This window comes from Psittacula echo, assembly GCF_963264785.1.
Source record: "Psittacula echo genome assembly, chromosome: 1".
In the NCBI taxonomy this organism is placed as follows: domain Eukaryota; kingdom Metazoa; phylum Chordata; class Aves; order Psittaciformes; family Psittacidae; genus Psittacula; species Psittacula echo.
The window spans coordinates 112946798-112962536 of NC_137735.1; the positions used below are offsets into that span (position 1 = coordinate 112946798).

The 15739-nt window shown below is 43.3% G+C and overlaps 1 protein-coding gene across 1 annotated transcript in view; it reads left to right on the forward strand.

Annotated features, from left to right (window-relative positions):
- Nucleotides 1-15739, forward strand: part of CCND2 (cyclin D2) — a 33904-nt gene that overhangs the window by 16080 nt on the left and 2085 nt on the right. The window contains exon 4 of the mRNA XM_080634101.1: nucleotides 757-887. Coding sequence (XP_080490227.1) covers nucleotides 757-887 — 131 coding nt within the window. The remainder of the gene's footprint in view (nucleotides 1-756; nucleotides 888-15739) is intronic.

Genomic DNA, 15739 nt, shown 5'->3' on the forward strand with positions numbered 1-15739 from the left:
CAAGTGCCTATGGCAGTATCATAAACCATAAATTTGTCTTATTAAAGGTCATAAGAACATTGAGTTTTATTTTCATTTTTCTCCTGATCTCCATAGATCACAGACGTGTGAGAGGAAGTTTTGAAATGTATTTTCAACTTATTTATTAAGAAAGAGTACTAATGATAAATGTGATCTTTGTTTTTTTCTTGTATTGCATAGCTGCGGGCTATAAGTGTTCTCACTTCCTAATTGCAAAGGTGGCAAAGATGAACCGTTAATTAAAACCTCTTTCCCGGACAGGTCTTTAAATGCTCAAGTTAATTAAGTCTTTAAAAATGGACGTGACTAAAAATCTCAGTTTGGTCTTTTGTAATAGCTTATTCCAGTTAGTTTTTCAGTTATACAGAGAGCTCTAATGTGACTGAGACCCAAATTTCTGACATAAATAACAGAAAGCCTCCTTCTTCTTTTTCCTTTTCTTTAAAATGAAGGAAAGACTATTAAAAATTGTCCAGGTTTACTTTATGCATCAGTGAGAATAAAAGACTGAACTGCATTTCCATTTTAATTTGCAGACCTGTTACCCCTCCTTTGACTGCTTGTGATGAGCAGTGTGACTAATGAGCTCCACCGGACCAAAAAGAGTGGCACTTTTCCCTTTCTTCTACTTCCCCGGGTTTTATTCTTGGGTGTGGTTTTTTATGTTGCTTGCCTCTGATGTTTTGCAGCTTTTCTGGTCTGGGCTTGGCCTAATTCCCAGATCTGTTCTTGCAGATTTTAACTTTGCCATGTACCCACCGTCAATGATAGCAACTGGAAGTGTGGGGGCAGCCATCTGTGGCCTTCAGCTTGATGATGGGGACAGCCTCACGGACCTCCTGGCCAAGATCACAAACACAGATGTGGTGAGTGTCCCACATTCTTCTTCTCCTTTTACTTTTAAGCGTGTGGTGGAGAACCAGGCCATCAAATCCAGCCTGATCCTGAAAGACCAGTGGAGTGAAGAAGGGGATGCTCCCGGAGAAGGCAGTTTGCAGGAGTGGACTCAGCACTTTTTTTGCAGTGCTTTAAATATCCAAAGCTCCTTGGCCTCCTGGGATCAGTTTTCGTTCATGCTTTGTTTAGCAGCTTGATGGGGAGAGCCTGCTCTGCCCACCCTGAGTAATGGTCTGGCGTGCTGTCTGGGGGAGCTGCCTTGGATTCTGCCTCAGGCAGTGGGGCGAGCCTGGTGACAGTGTGTCCTGAGGCATAAGGCAAACCAGTATGTTTGCTAGTCCTGTGTTTGCAACCCTCTTCTGGCCCTCACTGAGTTATCATATAAAAATCCTTGATAGAAGGAGGTGAATAACGAACTAATCCTTCAGCACTGGCACAGTTTGAGGCAGGTGCAACCCAGGCTGTCTGCGGTTTTGTCTGTAACTTCACTAAGTTTGCCCCATGAAGGGTATTTGTGGCTTGTCAAGAAGTCCCATCATCAGTAGGAGATGTGAATCTGATGGCACTTCAGTAGTGCTCAGACTCACTCAAAATTTAGCTTTCTGGTCTGGGCTGAGCTTCTTGTGGGGGCATGAAAAAACCCAACCCTGAGAGCTCTGCATTGCAGTCTTGCCAGAAAGCTGGGAGGACTGAAAGGAGCACACTTGGGGTAGTGCCTCTCCTGCTGTCCACCTGTATTGGTGAGGCACTGCAGGGAACCTATGCTCCTGCAAATCTAAAGTGCTTGGTCTGTGTAGAAACACAAGTTTCATCTCTTGGGAAGCTGATGTGTTTTGCCATCATAAAATTCAAAAGGAAAGAAAATGAGTGAGGCTTTCTGAAATGCACGCCGCGAATAAGATAATGCTTTTTTAACCATAGAAGTATCAGTTTCCAATGCGTCATCTTTAATATGTCCCAGCTATAAAACTTTTTCTTGCTTTTACTGTGCAGAATAAATACAGTGTACAATTATTAGATACATCATAACATTGTCAAGAGAAGGTTTGGGTTTTTTCCAGCTATAGAAATTACAGCCTGATGGACCAACTTGGTAGTTAGCAGGACAAGGATAATGCTGAGAGCAAGGTAGTGACAGCATGGGGTGAGGAACAGGGCCACAAATAACCGTTACGGCTGCAGGACATGGACAGGGAGGCTTGAAGAGAATAATTGCAAAGTTTAGGGAGAGCTTTCACGTTGTAATTTCACTCGGCTTAAATTTCTGCTGCTGTGAAACACATCACTACCCACAGAAATCCCTAGGTAGTTATTTGGAAGTCCTTTATAAGGATAGAAGCAAGTGGTGCTCAGGTACCATCAAAACCCAAATCTAGAGCAGCTACCCTCAGCAGAGCTTATCACTGTTCCTGTGCTGTCTGATTAATGGTGTAGTCTTTCCATCAACAGGCCATTTTTCCTGTATCAGTGAGTTCCAGATAAATTTCTGATACTGTTTCCACAGTATTTTAGCACTTCTCAGAAGGGAGAGTCCTTGCTGGTGTGTTTGCATTTGTGGTGTTTGGTTGGTTTTGATCATTGAGTAGCTGAGTTCTGTCTTTCTGGAGATGCCAGGGAGTTGTTCAGGGTGGTTCTTCATCTCCTGTAAGAGTTTCCCTGTGCAGTCAGAAGGATCTTTCACTTCTTGCTCTTTTTCAGCATGGACAAGAAGTTTGGGTAGCATTGACAGAATGGTGCTAATGATACTTAGCTCTTAGGTGAAGGTGGGCAAGCTCAACACATGGCCTATGTCATTGGGACCTTATGTGATACTTAGCTGTGCCTTGAGTCCCTGGTCACATTTCCCTCCCTCACCCATCATTTTTGCCAGCAAAAAGATTTTGAGCATCCCTTTCTGATGCAGCCCTTGCTGTAGTAATCTGTTCCTTAAGCACCTTTCACTTGGGTTACTGTAGTTCCTATTGTATGTGGTCATGTTCAGGTCTTTCAAGGCCAGATCCAGCTACTTGCTTGCACAGCCACTCCGCATGGTAGGAATTACACCCATGGGTTTTCCTACTGTGCTTCTCCATGTGTTTCTGGAAGCTGGCTGGTGCCTTGCTGCCTCACGTGCGTAGCCCTGCTTGAATCAGGATCCCAGTTGTCTGTTCCCATGCTCAGCGTGTGTACTGGAGATGTTTGAGAAGGCTTGTAGGACAGAAGAAAAGTCACAGTAGGGTGTCTTTCTGGTGGAATTTTCTTCCTCCTTGATATGGTAGAGTCATACTTCGACTTTCCAATCATGTTGCGAGCATATTACACATGGTGATATTTGAGGAGGGAATACGTGGCTAATTTTGCTGTCTTGGGAATTTTTCTGGATTCTCTTTATTTGATACTTACTGCTATGCACTTAAAGCTTATGTTCTTTATTATAGGAGCTATTGAAGCTTTCTCAGGCATCCCAATGCCTTTTAATGTAAGGCCATTTTACAGAGTATTGCAGATTGGACAGACTTTCTCTCTTACACTGATTTTTTCTATCCTCATTGTTTCAGTCTGGAAGAAAATACCTGCCAAAACAGCTTAATAGTTCTTAAGTTATTAGAAGAAAGAATTAAAAAAGATGCTGTTTTTTGCATTGAAAAGTTCTTCATGCCTTTTCTTTGAAATTTAGCAGATGGGTTTTTGTTAGAAATGTGCTTTTTGCCACCCTAATGTAAATCTTCCCAGATCTGACTGAGCCTTTAGACAAAAACTCAACTAAAATATCACTCCTTCCAAATAACAAAGGACTCCACATTTTACTGGTCACATCTCCTCTCCAGGAGTCTGTCGGCACTGAATAGAAGCAAGCCTTCTTCTCTTTGCTCCTGGTCTCACCCCACAGACTGCAGAGGAGTTTCTCAAGTCAGAGCACACTTGGGACAAAAGAAGTTTCTCGGCAGTGTAATTGCTAAAAACTTGAGGTCTTTGCAGAAGTTAGAGGTGCTGTAATTTTTTCAAGCTGTTTCTGTTGTGGCAGAGGTGGCCTTAACTCAGGGTCTGTCTCCTGCAAGCTTTGAGGTCTCAGCCCAACCAGAGGTAACCAGAATTTTTAACTTGGGCAAAATAGTGTATTTTTCATTAGTCAGCTATTGGGAATGGGAGAAATATTTTGGTAGAAACTTTCTCTGTGACATTTTCATTTGAAAAACTGCGAAAGGGCCCAGGAATGGAAGCTTCCACATATTAAAGCTTAAGAGAGAGATAAGCAACTCTAAACAGGGTCTCGGAGGAGTATGGGGCAGTCTTAGCAATAGGTAGTACTATCAGCCTCATCTGTAAAAGGTATTATTGGAACAAATGTACTGTCTAGGTTGTGTAAGAGTTAGCCCGAGGCTGTGTTAATGAAGAGTAAAGACTAATGTAATATATTTTACTCTGGGACTTCAAGTTGAATGAACAGCTTTAGTTCTCTCACTTCCTAATTTCTGATGCCTGAGAGCTGTTCCTGCAGCGACACAATTAATTCAACATCACTCTTGAATGGTTTTGTTTTCAAAGGGGAGGTTAGGGAAGAGGAAGCAGTGAGAGCTCCTGGGCTTCAGGGGCATCACATGGTGGAAACGCAAGGGAACTCACAGGAATTACAGTTCTGCAGAGGAAGAACTCTGCCCACCCACCCCCTGCCGTGCCACTGATAACCCACAGGAAGCAACAGAGAGCTGGGGGAGAGTCCTTACCAACTGGAGGGTCTTCTTTTTCTTTTGGTGTGTATGATTGCTTAGCATGGCAACAGATGATGGGGCTTTCTCATTGGCTTTCTAAAGAATGTCACTGTTGGAGGTGAAGCATGAAAAATTTCAGCTTCAAAGATGCAAGCATATGAAACTAGAGAATGATAATGAAATCCTGATGCAACGTAAGTGCAGTTAGCTTTTCTGAACTTGTACTGTTTGATAATAATAATTTGAGGGTGCTATCTGTTTGCTAGGAAATAGCCACAGAAACCAGGAGTCTGAAATCAGTGGAGTTATTTGAGACCTACACTGGTGTAACTAAGCCTGGAGTTTGGCATTTAGTGCTATAATGTTTTTAGTGAATGTTTCAGTAAGAATTACACCAAAACCATGTTACTAATAAACAGCATTTAATTTAGAACCCAGCTTTTGGGTAAGCAAACAACCAACACAAGGGTGTTTCTTTCAGAAATACATCGGTGTCAGCTATCCTGTGTGAATCCAAAGCAGTGCTTCAGATAGTACATGGCATCCTGTCAGTGTCATTCTAGGGATAACAGCTATTTCTGATAAACAGTGCCCTGGGCCATTTGATGACTGTTGAATCACAGTCTGAAGAGACAGTGACAACAAGGCCATGCAAACCTCAGTTTCATTACTCCTTCCGTCTACCAAAATAAACACATCTCAAAATAAAATACAAAATAAAAACATCTACCAAAATAAATATCTCAGCTCCCCTTGGAGAAGCTGAGATGCTCAGCAGTCTTATGGGTAGTGAAAGTAGCCCTGCATGGTATATCTGAATTGCCTTTTCTGATCATTATTGTCCCAAAGAGTTGTTAAAAACTAGTCTCACATGGCTTCACACAGCTCTGATGGATGGGGGATTGCATGTTTTGATCTGTTGCTGCCAGAGAGTGGGAATATTTCCTTTGTGTTGTGTGAAGAGGAGAGGCCAGTGGGCAAAGAGTTAACAGACTACTCACAGAAACCTGCTGAGCTCCCTGTGAATCTCTTGGTGGGTCATTGAATGGAAAAATAAACAACTCAGGAAGTCAGGAATTTCCATAGCATCCCAGACAAGCACTCCAGTTCATTCAGTATCCTGTCCCTGGTGGAGCCAGATGCTTCAGGAGGATACAAGCATCCCCGCCGCGTACAATTACGGGATGTAAGGAAGGATAGCTGAATGGGTAGGGCACAATTTAAGAACTTGCAGTCAATATTCTGCTTTGCCACAGACACGTTTTGGGCAAATCTGCCTCCTCCCTTCCTGGAAGAGCAGCCAGTGTTCAGTCTATCGCTAGCCATGCGTCTGGAAACCCCCTTCTAGCTATGCCTGTGGGTGTTCTCATAAATCATGTGCTGGGTAAGCATGCCCTGGCTTGGTTACTGCTTGCATCTCCCTTGAGTCTGTCCTGTGCCCTTCCATTTTCTGGTACCCCAGTTCTCCTAATGGAAGGGAAGTACTTTAAGATTTCTGAGGAGCTCAAGAAAGTAATGCTGGAGTAGATAGCTAACGTCTTTACCTGTTACAAAGCACCTTGGACCAGAATTTTGTAGGATAAAGTCAGTAAAAATCAGGCACACAACTTTTATCTACTTAATCTTCTTTTGAGCAGAAGGTTACGTTAGGTGATATTTAGAAGTCCCTTCCAACCTCTTTCTATGAGGCTGAATGCACTGAAACATAGAAACTGTTATCTCATTTTAAAAATGTGGTCAGGCTTCCATCATTGACAAAAGCCAGCAAGGTTAGATCGCATATTAAGCTGAATAGTGCTGTTTGTGTGATAAACTCTCTTGTCACCATAGCTGCCAGAAGGGCTGGCCAGGTTCACTCTGTGGGGTAGTCAGAGCTGTATGTGCATGTCAGGTGCGTCTTCTTCCTAGAGCCCAGCTCTCAAGGTTGCATCTAGATGACGAAAGGAGTTGTCCTCCCCAGTATGAACAGCAGGGGCAAGGTTTTCAGGCAGACCTAATGTGTAGCCTTGTATTCAGGCACAAGTCCCTTTTGAACATGTGTTTCCAGATGGGAATTTGTGTGTATTGAGTGGCTTTGAAAATCCAAAGAATATTTAAGGGCCTGAGATAGAAAGAAAAAGGGAACCAAGTCGAAACAGCTGGATCTGAGCCCTTGCAAATGTAGAGTCAGGCTGTTCTGAAGACTGGATCCATAATATATGGCATATAAAATATCTCCACTTAAATATGTGACATATGTCAGTGCTGGGATTATTCCTCCGCCCTCCCGCCCGCCCCCCCGGGTCTGAAAAGAACCACCATGCTCAAGAATTATGTTTCTGTTGAGCTGCAGTATAAAATCGTGGAAATCTGTCTTGAATGGATACCATTTGAACATTGTTCCTACAGCACATACACCATTTATCCCCTTCTTTGTAGTGTTTAGGGCCTGTGGTTTTGGAACCAAGTAACAGGACTTGCTGTATCTTACCCTGCTTTACTTGTTGCAGACCACATTTTGTATGCAAGGAAACAACAGACAAAATAGCCTCCAAAAGAAAGGAAGAATGAGATAGTTTCCTAAGTCGTCTTTGCCTGAGTTGGCAGCTGCTCTGCTTCATTCAGCTTTTTGTTCCCCAGTGAGTGCTGTGCGTGTGTAGCAACAATGGGGTGATGCAGTTACACCGCGGGCTCATGGTGGAGTTCCGTCACATCCATTCATAAATACAGCCTGGGCCGGCGCACTGAGGAAGCCAGGCCCCCGAGGAACCGGCTCCACAGCTCAGGCGCTGCTGCCAGGGCTGTTTATGGCCCAGCACTGCTCTGGTCAGAGACTTGCCCCCAGCCTCCGGTGGGGAATCCTTGCTCAGCTCATCGGGCTTTTTACAACACAGCCAGATTGTCACAGTTCTTATCAAATCCCCCTTTTCAATGAATGATCTGAGCATCTCTTACAGCAGGGTAAATTCACAGCTTTTCACAGTTGCTAAGTATACCTGTTAGAGATAATCAGCTTAAAATATAGATGAGGCCCTCAGTGAAATAGTTTAATGGTGGTCTTGGCAGTCCTGGGGTAATGGTTGGACTTAATGATCTTAAAGGTCTTTTCCAACTGAGTTAATTCTTTGAGTCTCTGAAATCCCAAGTCACATTAAGCAAGGAGTATGATTTCAAGTGTGGCATCTGCCCCTGGATCACCCTACCAGTGTTTTGGCTTCACTCTCACTTTTTCCAGTTCTGAAAACATTGTTCTCTCCTGTTGCTATGAGAAATACCCACGCGAGCAACAGGAAACCAACAAACTGACTGTTGAAGCAAACAGTGGAACTGAATCTAAAAAGTACACTGTTGAAAGTGCTTAAAAGACAAAAAAAAATTGCAGAGAAAAATGTGCCATCCTTCAGATGCTTAGTGTTAGTGATCTTACATATTGCATTAGTACAGTAATGTAGCAATAGCAAGTGGAGAAATTCTGGCATAGATAAGATTTTTTTTGTTTTTTTTTTAAAGGGAGATGTCCTTACTAGTCTCCATGAAATGCCCTTTGGAACAGCCAATTACTATTTTTTGTACTTGTAGATGGAAAAACAGAGACATAGACACTTATCTGTAATAGATGGTCTTTGTTACAGTAGCAAAAATAGACATTTAGGAGGGAAAATATTTCTGTTTTTAAACTGCGTCCATTAGATGTGAGATCACTGAGATCCGGTAAATGTAGTAAATGGGCATGATATTCCCACAGCAGCTTTTCAGGCTCTTGTTTTGGAGAATGTCGGCGAGCTAAAGGCCAGCACTCGGCACACGAAGGCCCCGCTTTGGGAAGGAATCCCTGTTTATGTCAACAATGAAGCATGTGCTTTGGAGAGGTTTGAATTGGGGCTTAAATGTGAACTAGCGGAGGAATCCTGCCGCCTTTTGTGTTTAGGAGTACAGATGACACGTTCCATGCTGGAATTTATGTAAATCCTGACTCTTTAATGCATGTCTGATTGCTGCTTTCTTAGATTATCCAAGCAATGCATACATGACCGGGGAACAGTATTGTCACTTCACGTATCTTCAGCATCCTTTGTATTTTTCATACCAGGTCCCACACCTAAAAAAAAAGTCCTTTTCTGGTTTCCGTTTTGCAATTTTAAGTTTTAAGAAAGAGGAAGAGATCAGGGGCATTAACAGATACATGTGAAGTAATTAAATGTATACATGGAAAACCAACCACCCTTTAATACAAAAATGCCAGAAAGCTCGTGTAGCTTTGCCAGCTTTGGGACTCCAAGCAGTCAGCAAAGAACCTAGGGTTTGGATCCAGGCTCCTAAATCTGATCTGCACAGGAAATGCAGAAGCATCAAGAGGTATCTGGTTGAGTTATAGCTCAATATTTTGTATCGTTTGCATATATATGTTATATATAACAACAGCCCTACTGTTACTCTTCTGCTGCTGGTTGTAAAGGAGAGTAGGGTTGTGGCTTTGGGCTGCCCTTGAGAAATAACCCACTTGATCACTGAGCAGGATTGTTCTCAGCCTTGAAATTGCAAAGGGTTTCATGACAAGGATGCTGGAGAGAGGCTTTTCATCAAGGACTGGAGCGATAGGACAAGGGGTGATGGGTTCAGACTTAAACAGGGGAAATTCAGGTTAGGTAACAGGAAGGAGCTATGAGGGTGGTGAGGCAGTGAAACAGGTTGCCCAAAGAAGTGGTGAATGCTCCATCACTGGCAGTTTTCAAGGCCAATTTGGACAGAGCCTTGGCCGACATGGTCTTGTGTGAGGTGGCCCTGCCTATGGCAGGGGGTTGGAACTAGATGATCTTAAGGTCCTTTCCAACCTATACAGTTCTATGATTCTATGATTCTGCCTTGCTGTTGGCTTGAGCTTGGCGCAGCTTGGGCTGGGGTGGCAATGGCATTCAGCCCAATCCCTGCCAACTTTCTTTGAGTTACCAGGCTGAGCTCTTGGCAGCTGGGTATCTGTACATCCCATGCAGGGCTCTGAGATACAGTGTTGCCTCCCTTCAGGCATTTCTCACTGGTCTGATCAAAGCTGTTTAGCTGTCTAGGCTTTAGCTGGTGCTGGCACTATTTATTCTGTGGTTGCTGATGCACAACACCTCACCATAAAGCTAAGATCTTGTCAAGGGCTAAGCGATACTTAAATTAAACAAAACTAAAATGAAACCTTGTTAAGCAGTAGTGTTGCAGTCTTTTGTTTCTTCTTAAATACAGCCATAATGCACTTTCTCTAGGTACTGGTATTCCCAAATGAGTGCCATCTTGGATGGGCAAAAGCTGGGTGGCTGCAAGGCTCAGACTCGTTCCCATGTATGCAGATGTTTCTGTAAATTTAGTTTTGATAAACAAACAAAGATTAGGAAGCTTGCTGGGGTAAGCTTTATTGCTTCTTCTCCCAGGCAAGACCAAAACTGAGATGCAAAAGGAGAATCTAAAAATCACAACACAGAGTGCTGTGGAAGAGGCTAAAGCTAAGTTCGTTGCTTCTGCATGCCATGCCTCCCTGCCTGCCGGAATCAGTGAGTGCTGAAGCTGTGGTGGTTGCTGCCACAGGGAGCACAAGGTCTGGCAGAGCTGGGTGTTACATGACCAGTATGGATACAGGGGTGTGCTGTCATTTAGTGGCCCTGCTTGGCTGTGAAATTAATCTGGTGGTTTAAATCTGGTTTAGAGCAGTTGTCATGGTGGGAGTAGTTGCAATAAATAACAGAGCTGCAGTCCCCTTATGGTCACAGAAACTCTGGATTGATTCAAAATGGAGACAGAGATAAAAGATGCATGGCTGAAATGATTTACCCCCTTGTGACAGCCCTGCACTGTCAACGTTGGAGAGGAGTGATCTTTTTCTTTGTGCAGAAGGTGGTGTACCGCTACTCACTTACTGCAGGATCTGATGCAGAGACCATTGTTATCCCAAAGATATCATCTGTCAGCTTCGGTTTAGATGGGAGTGTGAGAGAAAACTTGAAAGTGGCTAAGTAAGTCTATGGCAGAAACTCAAGCCAAGTTGCTAGTATTGTAAACATCAGTTTGAAACTGGAAGCTGGGGGGCATTATAGGGCATATATATTATAGAGGTGTTGAAAAGTTCAAGAAGATGTATTATGTATGTATCATGTTCTGCAGGACCTCTCCTAGTGCTTGTGCGTTGTATCAAGATTGTCATGAATGGAAATTGAAATCCTCAATTATTACTGATTTGAATAAGTAGATCCTGCTGATTCCTCCTTCCAGTCATTTTCACTGCCAGCATTCCTATCACAGCCATGAGGGTATTCCTCATTGGACACAGAAAGGCATTTCTTTTCCTTCAAATTAATTTTGAGTGTGCTAGTGTAATCACCCAGAATGATAAAGTTTCACCAAAAAAACCAAAAAAGAAACCCAAAAGTTCATTAAAAGTTATTGCCTTTTTAGTTCTGTACATGCTGAAGTAAAAATAAAACTATGGAATGGAAAGTACCTGAACTATTTTAATCATTAAAACTACTAGACCATATAGAAGAATGGGGAAGTTGATCCATGTGACACACACTTAAAACCCTTCACTATAAAAACAACAAAGACAACCCGACAATATTCTGGAGGAACGGCCCAGTCACTGTATTGCAAAATCTGGGCCTCTTCAGTGGGTTCTTTCAAGGAAAATTTGCTGAATAGTGGAATTCATAGTTTTATATGGTTTTTTTGAGCTTTAATTTTCTCTTGTCAGTACTGTCCAGAGGTTGCAAAATGGAAGTTCTCCAGTAAACTATGCAGACATGCAGCAAATCCACATGAAGCCTGAAGGGGATAAAAACACTGCGTCGTGCAAAGGCCAGGCTGCTTGTCCTGATAGTTTTTTTGTATTTTTTGTGTTGTGTCACTTAACTTTGTATTCACAGGAAGTTCCTGTGAAGCAAACTGAACTCCCCATCCCTGGAAGTATTTAAAAGATGTATAGATGTGGCACTTAGCGGCATGGTTTAGTGGCAGCCTTGGTAGTGCTGGGTTAATGGTTGGCCTCGATGATCTTAAAGGTCTTTTCCAACCCAAATGATTCTATGATTTGATGAAACAGAAGTGGTAGCCCTATCTACAAAATAAGCCACTTGCTGTATCACACGATAACAGTTGGGATGATAAGATACTCAAAATGAGCTCATTTTTTTTTCCTTTCACCCATGCAATGACCATCCAGACAGTGTAATTCATGGGCCCTAGAGCTAGTTGCTTGCTGAGACAGTGATTCAAGTGCACAGCAAATGTGGGTTTATGATTTTTCATAGAAGAGTACAAGCAGTTTGCTCACATGTCACATTGGCCAGATGTAAGCTCCTGCTGCTAATTCCAGTTTATTAAAAAAGCCATTGACAGGTTTAGTTTGCATCTCATCTGGCGTAAAGCACGTTCCTGAAATCTGTCCACAGCACCCTGACACTTTGCTGTGCCAGGGATCATCTGTTGTCCCGCAGCTACCATGGTGAGTAAAAACCCACCTTGTGACCTGAATACCATGGCAGAAGCAGTGGTGTGGGCCTGTGCATGATCTCCAGCAAAGAGGCTGGCTGGCTGATGGGGTAGTGACAGAGCCAGGATTAACCATTGCACAGCCGCAGCCTCAGGTGATGAGTTTGTTGTATCTCTGTCATCAGTACTGGGAGAGTTTAGGTTGAATCTGCTGGTGTGTTCCAGTTTGTTTTGCTACACACCTGAGGTTCAGTCATGAATCTGGCATTAGGTTTTTTCCACTTAGTAGATTCTGGTAGTAGAACTTGACAACCTGAAAAATAAGTTTCACCATTTTTGGTTTGTGCTGACCAGGCAATTTCAGCTCCTGGCTAGATAGTTCACAGACAAGATTAATTAAATAGAATGTATTACTCAGACTAATAAACCCCTGATTTTTAGTATTCAAATAGAAGCACTTTTTTGGGAAGCTTTCATGCTGAATGCAATATGCTGCTCATCTTACCACAGTGTTCTTTATTTTAAAGAATTCAGTGGTATATTATTTAAAGTTCAAAATGTAAGTGTGGATCAGAGCTAACACATGACAGATAAAAAACATCAGTAGCCTGTGGATCCCCATACAAAATAAAATCTATGAAAAGCGTGACAGTTCCAGTCTGTACCCCTTCATTTGTTATGTACAAAATGAAGACATCAGAGATTACCCATTTCTCTATAGGATTACCTAGAGATTTTACCCTCATCGTACAGTCAGTGAAGCATTATATTGACCATCAGAAGTTTGTATAATAACAGTGTAAATGATCATATATCAGGGTGTTTAGAAACAGACAGAGTTGGCTCCAACTGCTCAAGCCTTGCGTTCCACGTGTCACCACCCTTCCTTCCCCAAGGCTGGCTGCAAGGAAATTGCCTCATTAAGCTCTGCAGTCTGAAGCTGCCTGTAAAAATATCTGGCTTCTTTTCAGAAGGACATACTAGTTTGAAATTGTGCACCACTGTGCTTTAAAAGAAGAGTCTTATCCCTCCCAGCAAAAAGTGCATTACAAGGGTAGTCTGTTACAAGAGTTTCCAAACTGGTGCCCCAGCTCTTTCTTCTGTTTGAAAATGCCTTGACCCTTGAGGTGGCTTGTTGCTGTTGCCCTCTCACAAACATGTGAATGATTACAACGCACCTAAAACCTACCCAAGCTAATAATGGGGGATTTTCTTGTTCTGAGCTTTTGCCAGATAGGTGTTGTGGGAGAAAGGCTGAGGAATTTGTCCTGCTCCCATCATTAAGAAAGCAATTCCAGTATTAGGAAATCACTAAGCTCCCAATAGTGTAAAAGCAAGCCTCAGCTATTAAGAAAAAAAAAAGTAAAAAATCCCCAAACCGAGTGTTTACCCAGTTAAACAAAAGTACCTATTCTTACCTTAAAAAAAAAAAATCTTTGCCAGCAGCAGCAGGAAGGTGATGTTCAGACAGAGAAGCCCTTCTCCTGAGCTTTTGCTAAAAGGAAAGGAAGAACCTCATGAGGTTTTTGCTTATCTGTCCTGGATCTCATCACCAGAAGAACTGTGCTCACATTTTATTGCCTCTTCAAAGGCATTTGCCTCTGTGTCTCCCTGCTGAGGCTTCCGGCTCCACTTCCAATGAGTTAAATGCTAAAGCTTCCCTTCTCTCCAGGAATGGGAGTCTAGCAGGGAGTGCAGGCAGGGACAGGCAGCTCTGGGAGGCCTGGGTTTAAGTGTACCCTCCTCCATCAAACTCCTGCTGTGATGAAGCCAATGTGTGAACAATGTGTTTTGTAATGGTGTTTTTTTGACGAACCTCCTCCTGGCACAGTTAGCTCAGGAGGAGCTGTGCAGTGACCAGGCACATGAAGACCAGTGTTTTCCAACACAGCCTTTCTGCTTTTTCTCTGGAGTAATAATTTCTTTATTACACCAACAATGTATGCATCCCACTGAGCTGACTTGGCATTTCAGGTGCTCTGTAATTCTGAGCTGCAGAGTTATTCACTGGTTGCATGTGGTTGTGGTTATGCACCAGCTGTGGCAATGCAGTGGTGGTGGCCATGAGATATCTCTGATCTTCTGAAAGCATCATCCTTGCTCACAGAGCATCAGGATGAATTATGGGAGTGACAGAAATCAGGGCATGACCTGGAGATGACTACAAAGAGCTTGGGGTGATCTTTGCACTACATCTGATGGAGGAGTCATTCCAGTGCCCAGGCAAGAACTGGTGCAACCAAGAGCAGGTTGCAAGCACTCCCTTGCTGTATTGTGGGTTACACTAGTGCCTACTGGAGCTCAGCAGCAGAGTGCAGTGCTCTGTGAGACAAGGAGCCTACAGCCAGTCACATGAATTCAGTGTTCAGTGCTCCCCAGGCCATCTTAAACAATCCGTCCATGTCCCAGCTTCCTTTGACATTACACTTCATTTATATTCTGACTCTGCACACATAGCATGGCATGTACATACCATTTTTCCGCTAATCTGGTTTCCAGAGGAGGGAAACATGGGTGCCTGTTCTGGCAAGGAGCTCCTCCCATGAACTCCTGCAGGGACCCTCCTGTGCTCAGCCAGGCTTAGATGCAAGCAGGGAGAGTGGTTGCCTTCCTCCAAAGCACAGGCCCCTCAACTGTAAGGGCTCTGAATGAGTGCAGTATGTAGTTTTCTGAGGCATGGATCTTCACTGATCTTGGGCTGCATTTCTTGAGGATATCCAAAGGTATCTGATCCCCCACCATGTGCCTTGCCAAATTCTAATTAATCTTCTCCAGAAAATACAGACATTGGAAACTATGGCTAATGTTGGTAAAATCACCTGCTTTCCTTAACCCTTTCCTTGGACACAGCAGCCTGTTTTTTGTTGTGGTTTCTCCCCTTCCATAAAAAGCCAGCCTGAGGCAGAGAGCAAAGCATGGGAAAGTTTAGCTCCAGTGACTGAGACTTGGGAAAGCGGCTAGCAGTGAGAAGCATTGCTTACAGTGGGGCTGTGTTGGGATAGGTACAGTACGGCTGCAAGCCAGTTAACTTGACCACAAATGCTTTTTCAGGGACAGTTCCACAGTCCCTGGCTCTTCAGACAAAAGGTGAACATGGGGAAGGCTTGGTCTGCCCACAGTATTGCAGCAGAGGTTTTTCATGTTGTACTCTGCTTCAGTGCAATGTTACTCATCAGGCTGATGGAACAGACTTCTGAGTCAGATTGTACACAAGTAGCCCAGACAACTCCAGACATTCTGATGGCAACTCACTCTGGCTTTAGCTGGTGTCATCCACATCACTGTGAATATTTTTGTCTCTAATACAACTGGCTCTAACCTCATCCATGTCCTTTTTCCTGGGACAGTTTCAAAAGCCATCCTCACAGCCTCTTGTTGGCAGATCATGCATTCAGAGAAAGGTTGGGATGCTTCATTATATTAAGCAGGGCAGTTTCAGAAGGAGAAGACGTGATTTTGCAGCTAGCAGCTGCTGGGTAGTAGCCAAGAAAAATGGGTGTTCATGAGCCACCATGGCTAATTGTGACCTTTACGAACATAAATGTTGTCAGCATTTACCAGATACTCTGCATTGGACGTGTTCTCCCAGCCTGGCTGGGATGATAAATTAAACCTCCATACATGAATATTTCAAACTCGCCTCAATAACCTGGTATTGTGTAGAGAAAGTGGAGAGTGTTGGTCAGAGC